General features: G+C 42.9%; 1 protein-coding gene across 3 annotated transcripts; it reads left to right on the plus strand.

The window, feature by feature from the left end:
• The first annotated feature begins 1,348 nt into the window (after positions 1-1,348).
• ZNF792 (zinc finger protein 792) lies at positions 1,349-14,072 on the plus strand. Of its 3 annotated transcripts, XM_059906057.1 has the most exons (5): positions 1,349-1,758; positions 7,363-7,926; positions 9,032-9,158; positions 10,057-10,179; positions 10,817-14,072. In XM_059906057.1, the coding sequence occupies exons 3-5, from the start codon at positions 9,125-9,127 to the stop codon at positions 12,439-12,441; spliced, it is 1,782 nt and encodes a 593-aa protein (XP_059762040.1). In that variant the 5' UTR covers positions 1,349-1,758; positions 7,363-7,926; positions 9,032-9,124; the 3' UTR covers positions 12,442-14,072. The 3 variants fall into 3 exon arrangements, with proteins under 3 accessions (XP_059762040.1, XP_059762038.1, XP_059762041.1); XM_059906055.1 differs by lacking the exon at positions 7,363-7,926; XM_059906058.1 differs by lacking the exons at positions 7,363-7,926; positions 9,032-9,158.
• The last annotated feature ends 7,159 nt before the right edge of the window (positions 14,073-21,231 follow it).

Genomic DNA, 21,231 nt, shown 5'->3' on the forward strand with positions numbered 1-21,231 from the left:
TAGGTTGGGAGCATAAATGCTAAGACTGAGATTGAGCCAATGACTAGATGGGGTTTTGGGTTGTCATAAAAAAGAGAGGCTGAGAGTATTGACTGGGTAGGAGTAGTAAATGGGTTAACAAATTGTTCTTGAAAGTGGTTATATTCTCACCAATCCCTTTTTCTCTTTCTGTTCACCAAGCTTCCCTTACATTTAATTTGGACCATGTAAATGAGCTTGGGGTGTCGACTGAAAAAAAATGCACCACTTAAAATTTAAGAATTATGTTATATTTGGGGCATTCCCGAGGACTATAGCCCGGGAGGGCGGCCTCTCAGATAGAGGTAATGGAGGAGCCAAGATATACACAAATTTTTACTGAAAAAAAAAAATAGTAGTCAAACATCAAAAGATTACTGCTAATCACAAAAAAAAGACATCTTTTTTTAAAACAAATATTTATTTATTTATTTGGCTGCGCCAGGCCTTAGTTGCGGCATGCAGGATCTTTTAGAGGCAGCATGTGGGATCTAGTTCTCTGACCAGGGATGGAATCCGGGGCCCCTGCATTGGGAGCACAGAACCTTAGCCACTGGACTACCAGGGAAGTCCCCAGACATCTTAAGTTAATGATTTCAGTGTCTTTCTATGCATGGGAAGATGCAAGTCTGGGCCCACTGAAATTACTCCTTAGCTATGCAGGAACTATGTGCCAGGCCCTGTTACCTACCTTGAGATATGTAGTGTTATTTCCCCCATTTTATTTACTGAATGTTAATGACAGTCCGTTTTCCTTAAACTGGAGTCCCCCGTAAGGTTTGTTGACACACAGAAGGCTGGGTCCCACCCCCAGGATGATTTCTAAGTGTCTAGGTTTAGGTTAGTGCCCGAGAAGTTGCACTTTAAACAAATTCCCAGGTGATGCTGACGTTACGGGTTTGAGACGCACTGAATTAGAGCAACATTTAACGTTAGTACACAAAGAACCCGTAAATTAGATACTAGCTTCATTTTTCCATGTGAATCAGGGTCCCCGGGAGCCTGAGACGTAAAGGGGCCAGCTACGCCCACACAGGTACCAGTGGGTCTCATATTACAGACCTCTGAGGGCGGGCGGGACTTGGCCCCAGAGGCCTGGGGACAGCCCCTTAAGGAGGTGCACCTCGCGGTGCAGCCCGGCCAACGTCAACCAGCAAGGTCCGCTCTCCTGCCCCGCCTGCCTCCCTCCCGCCTCTCCCCCGCCGCCCCCGACCAGCCTGGCCGGATGCAGGACAGAAAACACGATCCAGGAGGCTGTGCCGGTGCGTCACCGGCTGGCGCTGGGCCAATGACAGCCCCGGAGAGTGTCGTTTCTTAGGGCCGAGGAGTGGGGGCCGGAACTTCCTGCGTTTCAGGGCAGCAAGTCATTTCCCCGGGCCGGTGCGCCCCGAGCCGTGGGCCCGGGGCTGGGCCAGTACCGCTCTTCCCAGCTGGTCTTCGGGAGCGGGAGGGGAAGGATAGGGAGGCCAGGACCCTCCTCCGCGCCTTTGAACTAGTCGTGAGCCCCTGGGACGCGGTGTCCGCCAGGGTCCCGCCGGGCCGCGCGCTCTCCGCGGCCCCAGAGGCGGCATCGGGCTCTGGGTGCCCTTGACCCCGGGGAGACTGAAGTGCCACCTCGCCCCGGGCAAGGCGAGGCGGTGCTTGGCTGAGCCCGCGACACCCGCCTCGGTCGCCCGCCTCTTAGGGCCCCTGCGTCCACGGGCTGCGATGGCGGCGGCGGCGCTGATGGACCAGGCGAAGGTGAGTGGATGGGCTTCAGGCCCTCAGCCGCTCAGCCCCCCACCCTCACGTGCCCGGCGCCGGGGTATCAAAGATGGGCGATGCCCTACAACTTCACGTCTTTTTCATCTTTCTGCTTTTCAGTCCCGGGTCTCCGAGGGTTTGAGAAGGGGAGCAGTCCCTCCCAGCCTAGGGTCCTGAATCCAGGCCAGAGATTCTAGAGGGCAGTTCCTATTTCTAAACTCATGTGGGATGAGGTGGGAAAGGGTTTCCTTGGCACGGGAACCAGCACGTGCAAATGCCTGATTGAACTGGGAGTGTTCAGAGAGCAGGTGGGCTGAAGTCAGCCCTGGAATGGCGTGTTGGGGAGCTGGGGCTCTCTACTGAGAGTGTTGGGAGCCACAGAAGGTTTAGAGCAGAAGAGGAAGATGATCTGACTTAGGTCTTAGCAGGGTCCTATGGATGCTGAGTGGAAAACTGACTGCAGGCTGAGGGTGAAGGTGGGGAGAGCAAGGCTGGTGCAATATTGCAGCCCATGTGACTAGGGCAGGTGGCTGGAGGCCGAAGGAGGGACTGGATTCTTCTAGGTGTGTCTTTTAAGCTAGTCTGACCAGATTTTCTGATGTGCAGGCTGACAAAGAAAAGAGGTGACGTGATGGTTTTTGGTTTTAGCAGCTGGAAGGATGGATGAACCATCAACTGAGAAGGGGAAGTTGGTTGTAGGAGGAATTTTCAGTGGAAACAGAAGCAGTTAGGTTTTGGCCATGTTGAACTCTGATGTTCCAGGGACCCCTGAGTGAAGTTGAAGGTTGAGCAGCTAGACACACAGTTATGGTGTTCTGGGGAGGCTTAGTTTAGGTTATGAGACACCAAATATACAAAGGGACAATTGACGGACTGTATATAAAATAGAACTCTGACCCACAACCTGCAGCAATCTGCCCAGGCAACCAACCCTCTTATCTACAATAAACAACCCAGGAAGCCATCCTGCTGAAAGTTTAGACTTGCAGGAAGCCAGATTGCTATCTCTAGTGACAATCCAGAAAGTTAAACAATAACTTCTGTAACAATTGGCCCCAAAAGACCAGGACTTAATAGCTGACAACTCCTCTAATTTTTGTTCCTACTTCCAACATAGGACCAACCAGAGAAAGCCAAATATGCACCCCTAACCAATCACATAGGATGCCCTGCTCCTAGTTAGCCTGCCTACAGCTTCCCCATGCCAACAGGGCACACCTGAAGCCTTCCTTTTTTTTCCACTTACAAAGCTTTCCCACTCCTCTGCCTGCCTCTGAGTCTGTGCCAGAACATAAGCGGTTGACTCTGTTTCTATAGCAAACTCAGGGTAATTAGCCTTTGCTGTTCTCATTTGGTTGGTCTTTATTTTCACAGTTAGAAACATCGAGGGACTTCCCTGGAAGTCCAGTGGTTAAGACTCCACGCTTCCACTGCAGGGGGGGCCGGGTTCAATCCTTGGTCGGGGAACTAAGATCCCACAAGCCATGCGGCATGGCCAGAAAAAAAAAGAGAAAGAAAACAAAAAAAGAAACAACCAAGATATGGCGTCTGGTGTGTGGGCAAGGGTGTGTCGGATTTAGGAGGGTGAAACTTCAGGTCATGGTGGCAGTGATGTTAGGGGGAATGGGGAGGGGGGGCCTGAGAACTGAGAACGGGGTATCTTGCTGGCTTGTTTGGCATCATAAAGACAGATGAGGGAGAGTTATGTTTATGGTGGTAGTTGGGCAGGGGGCTGTGTGTAGGGAAAAGTGGGTCTGGCAGGTGGCCAAATTTTCCTGGGGGCATAGATACGAGAAGGGGGGCTGAGGCTTCGTAGTATTGGAGGTCGTTTTTCAGTGAGGCCTGGGCTGGTGCTCATTCAGCCATCTTCGTTCTCACCAGGGCTCTGTGGACCCTTGAGGGGGCCCGGGGATTTTCAGTCAGGCTGGGGAATCAATTCAGGGGCAAATGGGGCAAGATGAGAGAGCCATTAGACCCTGGTGGGTGGGGGGTAGGAGGACCGGAGAGGTTGGCTTTTGAATGAGTGATTGATGAAGGGACAGAAGAAAAGGGCCAAGGGCGTCTGATGTAGTCCTGGGTGGCTTGGATTGAAGGCAGGAACGGGGCCAGGTGGAGAGGCCTTCACATCAAGGGTGGATGTTGCCCTTGGCAGTGGGAGCCACAGAAGGTCTGGGGGCAGGATGGGATCATGGCTGTATTTGCCAAGAATTCTCCGGACTGTCAGGGAGGGGGCAGCTTCCTCCTCTACCCCTCCTTTGAGTTCTTGTGGCTGGACTAATAATAAAAGTAATATTAACAGGAGAAAAACAAATTTTAATGCACATGAAGGTCTCACAGAAATGCGACCTAAAAAGTGGCCAAAGCAGGCAGCTTTTATACTTATTAGACAAGGAAACAATACATTTGTGAGGAACTGACTGGACAAAGAAACAGGTTTTGGGTGCCCAATTAGTGAAGAAGCTAAACAAAGTTCAGGCTTCAGGTAGTAAATTAAAGAAGTAACAGGGTTTTATTTACATAGGTTTCTTGGCCCAAATTCCCTATCTTTGGCAATAAGGGTGTTCTTTTTTTTTTTTTTTAATGTTTACTTATTTATTTATTTGGCTGCGCTGGGTCTTAGTTGCTGCATGCGGGCTCTTAGTTGCGGCATGCAGGATCTAGTTCCCTGACCAGGGATGGAACCCGGGCCCCCTGCATTGGGAGCGCGGAGTCCTAAATAAGGATGTTCTTTATGTCCAGATGCAGGGAGTGCACTTTTTACGTGAGAAATTTATTTCCTGTTTTCAGGGAGACAGAAAGGAGGGCCAGAGTGTCCCTTGTGTTGGCTGTTTCTTCAGTAACTTTAATTCGAAATAATCAATATGCCATTGAGAAACATTTAGGGGAGGCCTACCTCGGGTCTGACAGTTCCCCCCTCTGAATCGTCCTCTGTGGAGAGAGAGACTGGGTTAGTGGAGTCCTACAGTTCATTGAACCAGTTTCTTAGTTCTGAGAACAGGTTAGTTCAGTTAAACAGTTATACCTTATCTTAGGAGGCAGTGATGCAGGGGGGCTCCCAAAGCTAGGCCTAGGTGCAAGCAATCAGGTATTTAATAAGAGACATTTCTAGGGAATCAAAAGAAAAACAAAGGTTAATGATCGGAGCAGATTATAAACCAGTTTATAGACCAGGATGCAGTCAGTCAAGAAGATTTCGAGATGTCAGGGTTGAAGCATCTTTTGCAGTTTGAAATGTCTCTGATGTCACCAGGTGTTCAGGAAAACTTTCTGAGTGGCTCATACAGTAAAAGGCACGAGGATGGTTTAAATATGAGCCGTGGTGGCAATTTCTCTGAAGTTTATCAAGTCGTTTAGCTTCAATTTGCAGGGCTTCAGGAAAAGGGCAATTTTAGTTCTCAATGATTCCAACGCAATGATTCCAAACTCAGTTTTAGTTCTCAGTGATTCCAACTCAGAAGGGTGAGAGAAAATTGGAAACATTAAAGAGTTGTAGCCAGATATTGGAGGAAACTAGAAAAATTCAGGATCCAGTCCAGTTTTCAGGTAAACAACAAAACCTCAATGAAAACTAATAGCACTAGAATCATATATACAAGTGTGCATTATAGTTTCTATTGAAACATAATTTTATTCTCTAAAATCACTCTAATTTCTACCAAAGATAGCCAAATTAAGACGAATTTGTTTGCAAAGTCTAGATTCCATAAACTCGGCCTGATTATTTATACAAGTCCAGCAAGAATAGGGCTTAGCCGTATAGGCTATTCTGAATCTGCTTTGCTGGAACTTTTCATGAGACATTAAAGCAGTTAGTCATTATCTTGTTTGTTTGTTTGCTGACAAACTGCCACAGAGACAACATTAGCCCGTTTGACTAGTACACTCAGGTAGAACAAAGGTTGTTTATCTACATTACATTTAATGCTAACTCTGAAGATATACCTGTATTAATTTAACCAACAAGTAGCTTTTATTTCCTAAAGATTATGAAAAACGTTTGGGTTATTTTTTATTACATATTTGAGACTTTTTATATAAAAAAAGTCTTGTTTATTTAAGCCAATTAAATAGAGCTCTTTTACAGATTAATTTTGGCAATGCCATCCAGAGGTAACATACACATATGGACATATAGATAAACTCAACCAGAGATCTCATAGTTCTCATTTTAAAACTTTAGCCATGAATCAGGTACAATAGAAAACTCACTAGTTTATCAGTAACAGTTGGAATGAATTAGATTATTTGCTCAGCTAGCTAGTCTTTTATTATTTGTGTAGAAGACTTTTAAGATCTGTATTTGCCCTTGACAAGCAATTCTAGGGAGGCTGTGACTTATTAGAGTTTGAGCAAGAAAGTCCTTTTAACAGTGGGTGTTTGAAAAAGCCTCTCTCTCTTTTTTCCTTTAATTTCAGGTTTTACTGATTGAATTAGTCCAGGCTCAGGCTCAGGCTCTGTGGGCTGTGTTTATATTCAAATACATGACTTATAACTTGAAGGGACAGAGAAAGAAAACATGTTTTGGAGTATACTTGTCTATTATCATAGGTCTTAGGGTAATTATTACTAAATGTTTTTCTTAAGTACAGGACAAGTTTGCGCCAATATCCTGATCTATAATATCGGCAAGCATTTTGAGAGGACTAGGTGAGACCTTGGGACGAGTAAAGTTCGGTGGGCTTTGACCTGTTTCTAGAGTTGTACTTCTGGTTTTATAGAGTTTTGTAAGACAAAGACAGTTGTTTCTATTAACGCTTAAATATTGGCCTCCAGCCCATTTATTTTCTGATTATTTGTAGGAGAGCCTGGGAAATTGCTGAGAAGATGGGGTGATTTTTAAGGAGAATTTATGTTGGATTTTTGTTTTAAGTCTAATTTCTGTTTTTTTTTTATCTTAATAAGAGATTCTCTAAGAGTAGTCGTTATACTTTTTTTTTTTTCTTTTTATAGAGCATTTGATCCTCCCATAAGGACCAATATGACAGCTGTTTATTATGAGAGCTCTCAATTGTTTTTTCCTTTTAAATATAGCCAATTTAAAGGATCTATCATCTGGCCATTGACGAGTAGGATCTTATATTTTCACATAGTGACTGAGATCAATGTTTTATTATGGCTTAACCAAAGATGCAAGAGGCATCTCACAAGAAGAGTATATAGCCCTCACAAGATCCAAAAAGCCCACTCCCAGAATCAGTCTAAGAAGGTAGAACCCCTTTGTTGCTACAGGTAGTAAGAATGGTGTAGGGAAAATGGTGTCTCCAGTGTCCCACAAAAATGTGGGGCGCCTCCAGCCATAAAACCAATAATTTATGGTATCCGGCAGGCACTACTGGAATGGGACTTTTCCAGCACTAAAAACCAGTAAAGGTTGCGATGACAGAGGCCCCTTATGGACTGGGACGCCTTATGACAAAGTCCCCTGAGAGCTGGTATGGCCGGACAAAGAGCTTGGCCCCCAGATTCACCCCAGTAAATGCACCTTCTGGATGGCAGAGACCAGAGACAGTATTCTCACTGGACACAAAGCCAAGCTCTGAGGACATAAAACAAGATGGAAGGAAAAACCTCATCTTTTTTTTTTTTTTTTTTTTAATAAAGAACCCAGAGCAGGACTTCCCTGGTGGCGCAGTGGTTAAGAATCCGCCTGCCAATGTAGGGGACAAGGGTTTGATTCCTGGTCCAGGAAGATCCCGCATGCCACGGAGCAACTAAGCCCGTGCGCCACAACTACTGAAGCCTGCGCGCCTAGAGCCCATGCCAAGAGAAGCCACCACACACAGCAACAAAGACACAACGCAGCAAAAATAAATAAATAAATAAAAAGAACCCAGCAAAGTTTGTCGAAACAGATGCCGGTCTGGTGAGAACTGCTAATTCACCAGTGGGTGAGGCTGGCTTGAACAGCAGGTTCATAGGGCCTATGCCTGTGTTCTGCCCTCTGGTTCTTCCTCGTGACAAGCAACACGACAGAGACAGAGAAAAACAGTGACCATCTCTGGGAAGTGAAGGATAAGGATTCCCAAGTCACTAAAAAATCCAAGGAACTAACCAGCTCCACAAATATTTTCTCCTGCTAATCTAAATTTAGAGACAGAGAAAAGGGAGTCTCACCACTTTCCCTCCCACCAGAACTTGCAGGCAGAGACCCGGGAGGCCGACTTGGTAAGAAATCTTACCTTCTGCAGTCTTTGTCAGATGCCCCTGGATCTACAGCATCCTCAGGGCGGGAAGCAGGCTCCAGCCGGCCTCCTGCCTGGCTCACCAACTGTTGCGAAGGGGGAAATTTCCCCCTCTACCCCTCTTTTGAGATTTTTGTGGCTGGACTAATAATCAGATTGACACAAGACAGATTAATAGGTGAAAAGGAAACAAATTTTAATTCCTGTGCATGGAGGTCTCATAGAAATGGGACCTAAGAAGTGGCCAAAGCAGGCAGCTTTTCTACTTTTTGGACAAAAAAACCAATAAATTTGTAAGGAATTGACTAGACAAAGAAACTTAGGTTTTGGGTACCCAATTAGTGAAAAATCTAAACAGAGTTTGGGCTTCGGGTAGTAAATTAAAGAAGTAACAAAGTTTGTTTATATAGGCTTCTTGGCCCCGAAATCCCTATCTTTGTTGATAAGGGTGTCTTTCTACCTCCTTGAGGTAGAAAGACACCCTTTTACATGAGACAGTCATTTACTTTTACATGAGAGATTCATTTCTTGCTTTTAGGGAGACAGAAAGGAGTGTCCCCCTTGTGCTGGCCGTTTCCTAAGTAAATTTAATTCAAAATAATCAATATGACATTGAGGCACATTTTGGGGTGGCCTACCCTGAGCCCCAGCAATACCATGTAAAGAGTGACAGCGCATGGAGATGGCTATGATGTGGGCTGGGATGGAGAGGGGGTACAGCAACAATGGGGATGCAGTGGTGAGGTCCAGGGTTTGAGGAAATGTACAGTCCAAAGAGTGATATGCATGTGGGGAGGGCATGTGAGCTGTTGCCCCCAGGGCCCTGGTACTGGGGATTACGGAGAAGATTGAGCCCATGTTTGTTTGTATCTGGAAGGCATGACATCGGCGACACTAGGGGCCCTGCACTTCAGGCCCAGAGCATTGCTGGCATTGCTGTGGGCTGAAAAAGCAGTCATAGAAGGCATGGAACCAGGGCCTGGGATCTCCTCTGAGTTGGGAAGCTGGGGAGGAGGGTGAACAGGGGATAGACAGGGAGTCCTGAGGAGAGAAGCTGATCATGGAATGAACTGTCCCCATCATGGCAGGACTGTGTGACCTTTGAGGACGTGACCATTTACTTCTCCCAGGAGGAATGGGGACTCCTTGATGAGGCTCAGAGACTTCTGTACTGTGATGTGATGCTGGAGAACTTTGCACTGATAGCCTCACTGGGTAAGGCTTTTACACCCACCCAGGTGTCCTCAGCTCATCTCTGCCCATCCTCTTTTCCCAAGAAGGGGCTCTTTCCTTCCCACAGCCGGACTGTGGGCACTGCTTCCTTCCCCCGCACCTTTTTTTTAAAAATAAATTTATTTATTTTATTTATTTATTTTTGGCTGCGTTGGGTCTTTGTTGCTGCGTGCGGGTTTTCCTTAGTTGCGGAGAGCGGAGGCTACTCTTCATTGAGGTGTGCGGGCTTCTTGCAGTGGCTTCTCTTGTTGAGGAGCACGGGCTCTAGGCATGCAGGCTTCCGTAGTTGTGGCACATGGGCTCAGTCGTTGTGGCTCACGGGCTCTAGAGCGCAGGCTCAGTAGTTGTGGCGCACGGGCTTAGTTGCTCCGTGGGATCTTCCCGGACCAGGGCTCGAACCCGTGTCCCCTGCACTGGCAGGCGGATCCTTAACCACTGTGCCACCAGGGAAGTCCCCCTTCCCCCCTTTCTGGTATATGGGCCGTGGGTTCCAGAGCTGAGTTGTGTGCAGGGTCCCACGCTCTCCCCAAGCAGCCCCAACACCTGCTGCCCTGAAGCCTTGTGGGGAAGGGTCCCAGAAGGAAGAGTCTTGCAGTCAGCCCAGTGGATCGCATCTGACTTGGCCACTGCCCGCCTGGGTGATCGTCCAGATCTATGACAGTTCTGTTCTGCTCTTTTCCTTTAACTAACATTTCCTAAGGCCTGACTGCCAGGAATTCTAGGCACTGGTGGTTACTAATTGCCATGACCACTGAGATGTTCCTGCTAGATCTCCCTTGTGTGTTCCTTTTGTAATATTTTGTTTTCTTTCCTGTGGTCTGTTGTGGGGTAGTTCACCAGGGCAAGTGCTGGCCCCTTACCTGTCCTGTCTTCCCCTTAGGACTTACATCCTTCAGGTCTCATGTAGTTGCCCAGCTGGAGATGGGGGCAGAGCCCTGGGTGCCTGACCAAGTTGACATGACGTCAGCCATGGCAAGAGGGGCATATAGAGGGCCTGGCTCAGGTAAGTGAGAGATGGGGGAGCATGTGACATCACTACTGTCTTCAAATCATACCTGCCACTTTTCTCGTGTTCATCGTTGTTTTCGTGCCAAAGCCTTATATCTCTTCTACCTTTCCTTTCCTGTTCTTGACACATTGCCTACTTGTCATTTCTGCTTTGACTTGGGGCCCCTGGCTGTGTCACTGTTTCCACAGCTCCCTCTGCAGCACTCTCCAATGTGGACCTGCACTTAATATGTCATGAGATGTACACATTTCCTCTTATAGTCCTTGAACACCAGCTAGCCAGTTGCAATCAGATTTTCCTGGCCCTGGACACATCCTTCTGCACAGTCCTCATGGGTTACCAGCAGCCAGGGCTCCCCTGAAAAGCCTTTGTAGAGAAGTGAGGAGGAGACTTGCCTTTCCACCTGATACTGTGCACATCTTTGTGTCCTTGCTCCTGGTAAGCCCTCCCCTATTTCGTGACCTTACCAGGCACAGCACAGCAGAGAAGACCATTCCTTATCCTGACCTCAGGCCTCTCATCTTGCCAATAATTCCATGGACTCATTCCTGGATCAGACTTGCATTTGTGATTGGGTTGTTTTCTTCTATGAAAATTAATATGAATGTCATCAGCATTTTTCTACTTTCAGATTTTTGCCATGGAACAGAGGGTGAGGAGTCACCTGCTGAGCTTAGTGTTTCTGTAGAAGTGTCACAGGACATGAATCCCAAGGTGGTTCCATCCACCCAGAAGGGCTACCCCTGTGACCTGTGTGGCCTACACCTGAAAGACATTGTGCACCCGGCTGAACACCAGGCAACACATCCCAGGCAGAAACCACATGTGTGTGAGGCATACAGGAGAGAGTTCAAGTTCAATGCCAACCTTCAGCAACCACAGATGCAGCAGAACGTGGGCAAGCCTATTGCAAGGAACAAAGGCAGCGCCTCGCTTGTGAAGAGCTGCAGAGATGACACATCAAAGAAACCTTTCACACTGAGGGAGGGTGGGAAGGCCTTTGTGTCCAGATGTGGTTTTCTCCAGCACCAGGTCACTCCCCGTGTAGTGGAGCCACACCAGAGCTCCGAAGGCGTGGCGGATTTTCCCACTATGCAAAGTGGTAAGAAGTGCAGTGAATTTCAGAATGCTCTCAGTGACAAATCCTCACTTGTTCAGCAGAGAACCCACACTGGAGAAAGGCCTTATGAGTGCAGCAAATGTGGGATATTCTTCAGCTACGCCGCTGGCCTCTCTCAACACCAGAGAGATCACAATCGAGGAAAGCCTTATGAGTGTGGTGAATGTGGGACATTCTTTAGCCAGCAGTCCAGTCTCATCAAACATCAGAGAGTTCACACTGGTGAAAGCCCTCATGTGTGCAGCGAATGTGGGAAATTCTTTAGCCGAAGCTCCAATCTTATTCAACATAAGAGGGTGCACACTGGAGAAAAGCCTTATGAGTGCAGTGAATGTGGGAAATTCTTTAGCCAACGTTCCAACCTCATTCATCATAAGAGGGTTCATACAGGTAAAAGTGCTCATGAGTGCAGCGAGTGTGGGAAATCCTTCAACTGCAACTCCAGCCTAATTAAACATTGGAGAGTTCACACTGGAGAAAAACCTTATAAGTGCAATGAATGTGGAAAATTCTTTAGCCACTTTGATGGACTTGTTCAACATCAGATAGTTCACACTGGTGAACGACCCTATGGGTGCAGCGTTTGCGGGAAAGCCTTTAGCCGAAGCTCTGACCTCATGAAACATCAGCGAGTTCACACTGGTGAACGGCCTTATGAGTGCAGTGAATGTGGGAAACTCTTTAGCCAAAGCTCCAGCCTCAATAGCCATCGGAGACTTCACACTGGTGAACGGCCTTATCAGTGCCCTGAATGCGGGAAATTCTTTAGCCAACGCTCCAGCTTCAATAACCATCGGAGACTTCACACTGGTGAGCGGCCTTATGAGTGCCTTGAATGTGGGAAAACCTTCAGGCAAAGTTCTAATCTGAGGCAGCACCAGAAAGTTCACAAACCAGATAAGCCATATAAGTGCAATGAATGTGAAAAAGCCTTCAGCCAAAGGTCTACCCTCATCCGGCATCAGAAAATTCACACTAGAGAAAAGAGTTCAGAGAATGTGCACCCTCCTTCTTCAGCACGACAGCACCCACTAGAGATTAACTCTGAGAGTGGTCTTTATGAGGGAGCTGCCAGCCAGAAGTTGAACCTTGTTCATCCAAATATCTATGCTGGAGAGATTCCCAATGGATGCTAGATACATTGGAAGCTTTCTGGAGCAAGGTTGCATTTTCTGACCACAAACTTTGCCAGAGTTTTTCTCACTGCTAATGTCTGTCGTAGAAGTCATCTCAGTTCTACCCACTGGCAGGTGTCCAGAGTGTGCATCAGCCACTTTCCTGTGCTCACGGAAGACAGGCCTCTGTTTCCTCTTTCCAAGAGGGAATCATGAGTAGCCTGAGGCCATGGGAAGATGTCATTCCCTCCCCCTGTGACTGGTTTAGCTGTGGACATGACCCATCTTTGGCCATGAAGACCTGAGCTGGGTCCTACTGGCAGCTTGCAGAGGTTTCCCTTTTCCAAGGACATTTGTTGATCTTGTATGATGCTTGTGATGGATTCATCCAGCTTCCACATTACCCACCTTAACAACTATTTACTTTACATTGCTCTGGTTTGGGTGATAAGAGCCTTATTGATAAAGCCACCTTTAATCTCCTGTGTTCTGATAACTGTGGAGTGGGTTGAGAACAGAATTAAGGTCTACCAAACCAAAGGGGTCTCCAAATTTATTGCCTCAGGGAAGAGCAGGATGGCAGAGCGCAGTTTTCAGTCCAGATTTGGCCTCATTTGTGTTGCTACCCAAGGCATCCTAGGGAAGCTTGTAGGGCTTTGTGGGCCTAATGTTGTGGTCTGAATGGCATGAATTTTTGTGAATCAGAGATTACTCTGAGGAAGGGGAGGCTGTGCAACCTCCAGTGCATCTGGAAGCAGCATGAGTTGGGCCCCTTGTTTACTGGGGATGCCTCCTATTCCTTAGCACTGTTGAGTAGACACTGTTTACCTGGCCCCTGCCAAGGAGTTATATGCCCTTGATGTCTAATGTTCCAGTATATGTCACCTACTGTAAGACTTACTGGGTCCAGTTGGCAAACTAGAGGGAATGTACCTGTTCTAAAAGTGCATCCACAAATGTTCCCTTAAATGTGACTGTGCAGGATTCAGGATTTGCAGAAGTTCTCAGGACCTCCAGACCTCTGTCCTTATGACTAAGGTCACCGGCAGAGCAAATTATCTCAAGGTTTTGTGGAATACTGCAGGCTCTCTGCATTATTCATGTCAAAGCCATTGCTGTGTTGGCAGGAAAATGGGGACTAAGAGAAGGTAGATCCTGTACACCAGGGATGAGGCATTTGTGACATAGCCAGCCATCTCTGCTGCCAACACATGAGGAGAGAGGTAGTAGAGTCAACGTGGGGTTGCCAAATCTTCTAGTTTTCCAAAATGAGTAGGAGATCAGATTTTTATGTGCAACAATTTCTTTTAATGCTTTGTTGAGATATAATTTTCATGCAATAATTGGCTGTATGTATTTAATGTGTACACTTTGATAAGTTTTAAAATATGTATACACTCAGGGAACCAACAACACAATTATGATAACGAACTTATCCATCACCCACAAAGCTACCTCATGCCCCTTTACTATCCCTCCTTGCCTTCCCCAGGGAACCATTACCTACATGCCAAGGAAACCATTGATTTACCTTTTTTTCACTATAGATTTGTTTGCTTTTCATAGAATTTTATACGATTGGAATCATAAAGTATTTATACTCTATTTTTGGTCTGTTTTCTTTCATATAGCATAATCATCTTGAGAATCATCCATTCTGTGTGTATGAGTAGTTCATTCCTTTTACTGCTGAGTAGTGCTCTGTTGAATGAATACCACAGTTTTTATGCTTTTTTTTAAATTAAAAAATATCTTGTAAAATACACAACATAAAATTTACTGTCTTAACCATTGTTAGGTGTACGGTTCAGCGGTATTAAGTACAGTCATATTGTGCAACTATCACCATTATTCATCTCCAGAGTTCTTTACATTTTGCAAAACTGAAGCTATACCCATTAAACAATAACTCCGTATTTCCCCCTTCCCCAAGCCCCTGAAAACCAATATTCTACTCTCTGTAATGGAATTTGACTACTCTAGTTATCTCATATAAATGGAGCTATATATTATTTGTCTTTTTGTGACTGGCTTATTTCACTTAGCATAATGTCCTCAAGTTTCATCCATGTTATAACACGTGTCAGAATTACATTACTTTTTAAGCTAAATAATATGCCATTGTATGTATATGTCATATTTTGCTTATTCATTCATCCCTCAATGGATACTTGATTTATTTTCTCCTTTTGGTTATTGTAACTAATGCTGCTGTGAACTTGGGTGTACGAATATCTCTTTGAAACTCTGCTTTCTATTCTTTTGGGTATATACCTGCAAGTGGAATTACTGGATCATATAGTAATTATATTTTTAATTTTTTGAGGAAAAAAAATTGTGTTTCCCACAGTGGCCATACCATTTTACATTTTCAGCAAGGGTTCTAATTTTTCCACATCCTCACTAACACTTGTTTTTCTGTTTTTTGTTTGCTTGTTTGTTTGTTTTGGATAGTATCTATCCTGATGAGTATGAAGTGGTATCTCGTTGTTTTGATTTGTATTTCTGTAATGATTCATGATGGTAACTATTGTTTCATGTGCTTACTGGTCATTTGTATATCTTCTTTAGGAAAATGTCTATTCAGGTCCTTTCTCCATTTTTGAATTGGATTGTTTGTGTTTTGATGTTGCTGAGTTTTAGAAATTCTCTATATATACTGGATATTAATCTCTTATTAGGTTTGTGATTTGCAGATAATTTCTCCCATTCTGTGGGTTGCCTTTTTACTATGTTGATAGTGTCCTTTGATACACAAAAGTTTGAAATTTTCATGAGGTCCAATTTTTTTTTTCTTTTTTGTTGCCTGTGCCTTTGGTATCATATCCAGCAAATCATTGCCAAATCCAATGTTATGAAGATTTTCCAATGTTTTCTTCTAAGAGTTTTATAGTTTTGCATCTTACATTCAGGTCTTTGATCTATTTTGAGTTAATTTTTGTGTAAGGTGTTAGGTAAGGGTCCAGCTTCATTCTTTTGCAGGTGGATATTCAGTTTTCCCATTGATTGATTTTGTCAAAAATTATTTGACAATATATGGGAGGGTTTATTTCTGGACTCTATTCTATTCCATTGGTCTATGCTTTTTTCTTTATGTCAATACCTCACTATTTACATTAATGTGGCTTTGTAGTAAGTTTTGAAATTGGAAAATGTGAGTCCTGCAATATTGATCTTCTTTATCAAGATTGTTTTAGCTGGGCTTCCCTGGTGGCGCAGTGGTTGAGAATCTGCCTGCCAATGCAGGGCACACAGGTTCGAGCCCTGGTCTGGGAAGATCCCACATGCCGCGGAGCAACTAGGCCCGTGAGCCACAATTACTGAGCCTGCGCGTCTGGAGCCCGTGCTCCACAACAAGAGAGGCCACGATAATGAGAGGCCCGCGCACCGCGGTGAAGAGTGGTCCCCACTTGCCACAACTAGAGAAAGCCCTCGCACAGAAACGAAGACCCAACACAGCCACAAATCAAAAAAAAAAAAAAATTGTTTTAGCTATTTAGGGTCCTTTGAGAATCCATATGAATTTTAGCATAGATTTTTGTTTCTGCAAAAAAAAAAAAAAATTACTGGGATTTTGGTAGGGATTCCATGAAATCTTTAGATTGCTTTGGGTAGAATCAACATCTTAACACTCAGTCATCTAATCCATGAATGTGGGATATGTTTCTACTTATTTATGTCTTATTTAATTTTTTTCAGTAATGTTTTATGGTTTTAAAATAAAGTTTTTACTTCCTTGTTTAAGTTACTTCCTAAGTGTTTTATTCTTATTGGTGCTGTTGTAAAAGGAACTGTTTTCATAATTTTCTACTCAGATTGTTCATTGTTCGTATATAGAAATGCAACTGATTTTTCTGTGTTGGTTTTGTATCCTACTTTGTTGAGTTAATTTATTAGTTCTAATAGTAATTTTGTGGAGTCTTGAGGGTTTTCTAGATTTAAGATTATTTCATCTGTGAACAAAGATAATTTTACTTATTCTTCTCCAATTTGGATGCCTTTTATTTCTTTTTCTTGCCTAATTGCTCTGGCTAGAACTTCCAGTACTATGTTGAATAGAAATGGCAAGAGTGGGCATTCTTTCCTTATTCCTGATTGAAAAGCTGTTAGTTCTTCACCATTGAATATGATATTAGCTGTGGGGTTTTTATACATGGCTTTTATTATGTTGAGGTAGTTTCCTTCTATTCCTAATTTGTTGAGTGTTTTTATTTTGAAAGTGTTGAATTTTGTCAAATGCTTTTTCTGCAGCAATTGAGATGATCAAGTTGTTTTTCTCCCTTTATCCTGATAATGTGGTGTTAGATGATTTTCATATGTTGAATGATCCTTGCATTCCAGGAATAAATAAATCCCACTTGAACACAGTGTTTAGTCCTTTTAGTATGCTGCTGAATTCTGTCTGCTAGTATTTTGCTAAGGATATTTGCATCACTATTCATAAGGGATATAGATCTATACTTTTCTTATAGTATCTTTTTCTGGCTTTGATATCAAGGCAAATGAATTAATGTGTTATCCTTCAAGTTTTTGGAAAATTTTGACAAGGATTAATGTTAATTCTTCCTTAAATGTTTGGTAAAATTCACCAATAAAGCCTTCAGGTCCATAGCTTTGTTGTTGGGAGGTTTTTGATCACTCATTCAAATAAATAAATTCATTGAATTCCCTCATTCATTTTGCTTAGTAGTTACAGTTTTATTCAGATATTCTCTTTCTTCATGGCTCTGTCCTGATAGATTTTGTGTTTCCAGGAATTTGTCTATTTCATCTAGGTTATCCACTTTTCTTGCATACACTTGTTCATAGTACTCTTGTAATCCTTTTTATTTCTGTAGAATCAGTTGTAATGTTTCCACTTCTATTTTTTTTTTTTTTTTTTTAGCAATTTATGTCTTCTTTAGTCATTCTAGCTAAAGGTTTGTCAATTTTGTTAATCTTTTTTTAAGAACGATCTTCTGGACTCGTTGAATTTTCTCTATTGTTTTTCTAGGTGTGCTGTGTGTTTTGTTTTCTTTCATCTCTAATTATTTTCTAATATTCTCTGTGATTTCTTCTTTGTTCCATTGACTGTTTAGGGTATGTTGTTTAATTTCCACAAATTTGTGAATTTTTCAGTTTGCCTTTTATTATCAATTTCTATCTTCATCTGGTTGAGGTTGGAGAAGATACTTTGTGTAATATCTATCTTTTAAAATCAATTAAGCCTTAATTTGTGGCATAACATGGTCTATTATGGAGACGTCCCATGCGCACTTGAGAAGAATGTGTTTTCTGCTGTTGTCGAGTACAGTATTACGTACATTTCTGTTAGATCTAATTGATTTATTGTGTTGTCAAGTCTTCTGTTTCCTTATTGATTTTTTTTGTCTGGTTGTTCAATCCATTATTTAGAGGAGAGTATTAAAGTCTCCAAATATTACTGTAGAACTGTCTATTTACTCTCTTAATTCTGTCAGTTTTTGCTTTATATAATTTCTTGGTCTGTTATTACATGCATAAATGTTTATAATTGTTATATCTTCTTGCTGTGTAGAACCTTTTATTGCTATATGAAATGTCCTTTGGTTCTTGTAACTTTTTTTTTTTAAATAAAGTCTACTTTGTCTGCTATTAGTGTAGCCAACCTCACTCTCTTTAGTTATTTGCATGGAATATGTTTTTCCATCCTTTCACTCCCAACCTACTTGTGTCTTTGGATCTAAAGTTAGTCTCTGCAGTCAGCATATAGTTGGGTCATTTTTATTTTTATCTTTTTATTTATTTATTTATTTATTTATTTATTTATTTATTTATTTATTTTTGGCTGCGTTGGGTCTTTGTTGTTGCGCGCAGGGTTTCTCTAGTTGCAGTGAGCGGGGGCTACTCTTCGTTGTGGTGCGTGGGCTTCTCATTGCAGTGGCTTCTCTTGTTGCCAAGCATGGGCTCTAGGCACGTGTGCTTCAGTAGTTGTGGCTCACAGGCTCAGTAGTTGTGGCTCACGGGCTCTAGAGCGAAGGCTCAGTAGTTGTGGTGTACGGGCTTAGTTGCTCCACCTCATGTGGGATCTTCCCAGACCAGGGCTTGAACCCGTGTCCCCTGCATTGGCAGGCGGATTCTTAACCACTGCACCACCAGGAAAGCCCTAGTTGGGTCATTTTTTAAAAATCCACTCTGTCAATCTCTGTCTTTGATTGGAGAGTTTAATCCATTTACATTTAAAGTAATTACTGATAAGGAAGGATTTACTTCTGTCATTTGCTATTCATTTTCTATATTCCTTATAGCTTTTTTTGTCCCCCATTTCCTGTATTACTGTCTTCTTTTGTTTTTGATTTTTTAACGTGAAATATTTTAATTCCCTTCCCATTTCCTTTTGTGTATATTCTATAGCTATCTTCTTTGTAGTTATCATGTGGTTACCATCCTAAAATTATAACACTATAATTTGAATTTATACCAGCCTAACTTCAATAACATACAAAAACTCTTCTCCTATACAGTTCCATCTCCAACCCTTTCAGTTACTGATGTCACAAAATTACATCTTTATACACTGTATATCCAGAAACACAGAATAATTGTTTTTTAATGCATTAGTTTCTCAAATAATGTAGAAATTTAAAAATGGAGTTATAAATCAAAGTTACAATAATAGTAGTTTTAAAAAATGCCCAGTGTATGTACCTTTACCAGAGATCTTTATCCCTTCATACAGCTTTGAGTTAGTCTAATGTCCTTTATTTCAACATGAAGGACTCCTTTCAGCATTTCTTGCTGGGCAGGTCTGGTGGTAACAAACTTCCTTAGCTTTTGTTTATCTGGGAATTTCTTAATTCTTCCCTCCCATTTGAAAGACAATTTTGCCAGATATAGGATTCTTGTTTAACATTTTTTCCTTCAGCACTTTGAACATAACATACCCATTGCCTTCTGGCTTCCAAGGCTTCTGGTGAAAAATCTGTGGGTAATTTTATCGAGTATCTTTTGAATGTGACAAGTCACTTCTCTCTCATTTCTTTAAAGATTCTTTGTCTCTGTGTTTTGACAGTTTGATTGTGATGTGCTTTGATTTGGGTCTCTGAGTTCATTCTTGGAGTTCATTGAGCCTCTGGGATGTTTATATTCATATCTTTCATCAAATTTGGGAAGTTTTCAGTCATCAATTCTTCAAGCTATCTCTCTTCCCCTTTCTTCTTCTTCTGGGACTCCCACAACGTGCATGTTGTTCCTTTTGAAGGTGTTCCAGAGGTACCTTACATTCTGTTCACTTTTCTTCAGTCTTTTTCTTTTTCTTTTTCAATTTCCCTGTCTTGATTCTTCTGTCTTCTCAGATCTTCTTTTGAATCACTCTGGCAGTTTTTTTTTCTTTTTTTCCCCCAGTTATGGTAATTTTAGCTCCAGAATTTCTTTTTGGTTTCTTTTCATGCTTTCTATATCTTTTGTGATATTTCCATTTTGTTCATACATCATTTTCTTTACTTTCTCCATGTCTTTAGTTCTTTGATTATCGACAAGACAGTTGTTTTAAAGTCTCTGTCTAGTAGATCTGCCATCAGGTCTTTTTAAGAGACAGTTTCTGGTGATTTCTTTTTTTCCCCCTTGAATGGGCCGTGCTTTCCTGCTTCTTTGTATGGCTTGTAATTTTTTGTTGAACACTAGACATTTGAATCTAATAATGTGGTAACTTTGGAAATCAGATTCTTCACCTTCCCCAAGGTTTGCCTCTTTTTTTTAATTTATTTTTTTATACAGCAGGTTCTTATTAGTCATCAATTTTATACACATCAGTGTATACATGTCAATCCCAATCGCCCAATTCATCACACCACCACACCCACCCCCCCGCCGCTTTCCCCCCTTGGTGTCCATACGTTTTTTCTCTACATCTGTGTCTCAATTTCTGCCCTGCAAGGTTTGCCATTTTTATTTTAAAAAATTTTTTAATTGTTGTAGACTGTTTCTGCTGGTGATCAACCTGAGGTGTAAACTTAAGGTCTTCTCAGGTCTTTTCTGAGCTTGTGCCTTTACATGTGTCATGACTTTCCAAATTCCCCTGTATATGTGATTGCTTTGAAATGTCTTAGCCCTAAAAATCTGGCGTCCAAAAGGAGAAAAGAGAAAAATGAAGGGGGGAATATGTGCTGGTGCAAATCCCCTGGAAGTCGCTTCAACTGGAGAGGGAGGGGCTTGCAACAATGCGATGACATTTACACAAATGGTTGCTCACTTCTGTGTCTTCACCTCTGCAGTCAGAAGCAGCAATAGATCACAGCACAAGTCCTCAATATTTAAAGAGCAGGGTTTCACCCAGGTTCCCACCAACTGCGTGCAAGCTGCTCCAGGGACACATGCAGAACTGCCAGCCACAGGGCAAGTGTGTGGGGGATGGGTAGCTGTTACAGTGCTAAGGGCTGAAATTGACCAAAATTAACTGCAATTTACTGTCTTAAGCTTTCCTCTGGAAGTTGTAAGCCTTTGAACAGACCCCAGAGTTCCAAAATAGGTATATGAGATACATTTTGTCAGTACAATTGTTGTCTAGTTGGGGAGACAAGTTCCTGGTTCTTCCTGCTCTACCATCCTCCCAGATTCCTTAATCAAATGCACTGCAATTTTTAAACACTTTCTTCTGTTAAATGACATACAGGCTTTTGGCTATTACAAATTAAGCTACTATGACCATGAATGTACACGTTTTCATATGGGCCTACGCTTTTATTTCTCTTGTGTTAATATGTAGAAGTGCAATGCCTTTGTCACAGGGCAGGTGAATATTTAAAAATTTTGCAAACTGCCAAATTGTGTTCTAAAGCGGCTATACCATATGTG

This window comes from Balaenoptera ricei, chromosome 19 (genome assembly GCF_028023285.1).
Source record: "Balaenoptera ricei isolate mBalRic1 chromosome 19, mBalRic1.hap2, whole genome shotgun sequence".
Classification (NCBI taxonomy): Eukaryota; Metazoa; Chordata; class Mammalia; order Artiodactyla; family Balaenopteridae; genus Balaenoptera; species Balaenoptera ricei.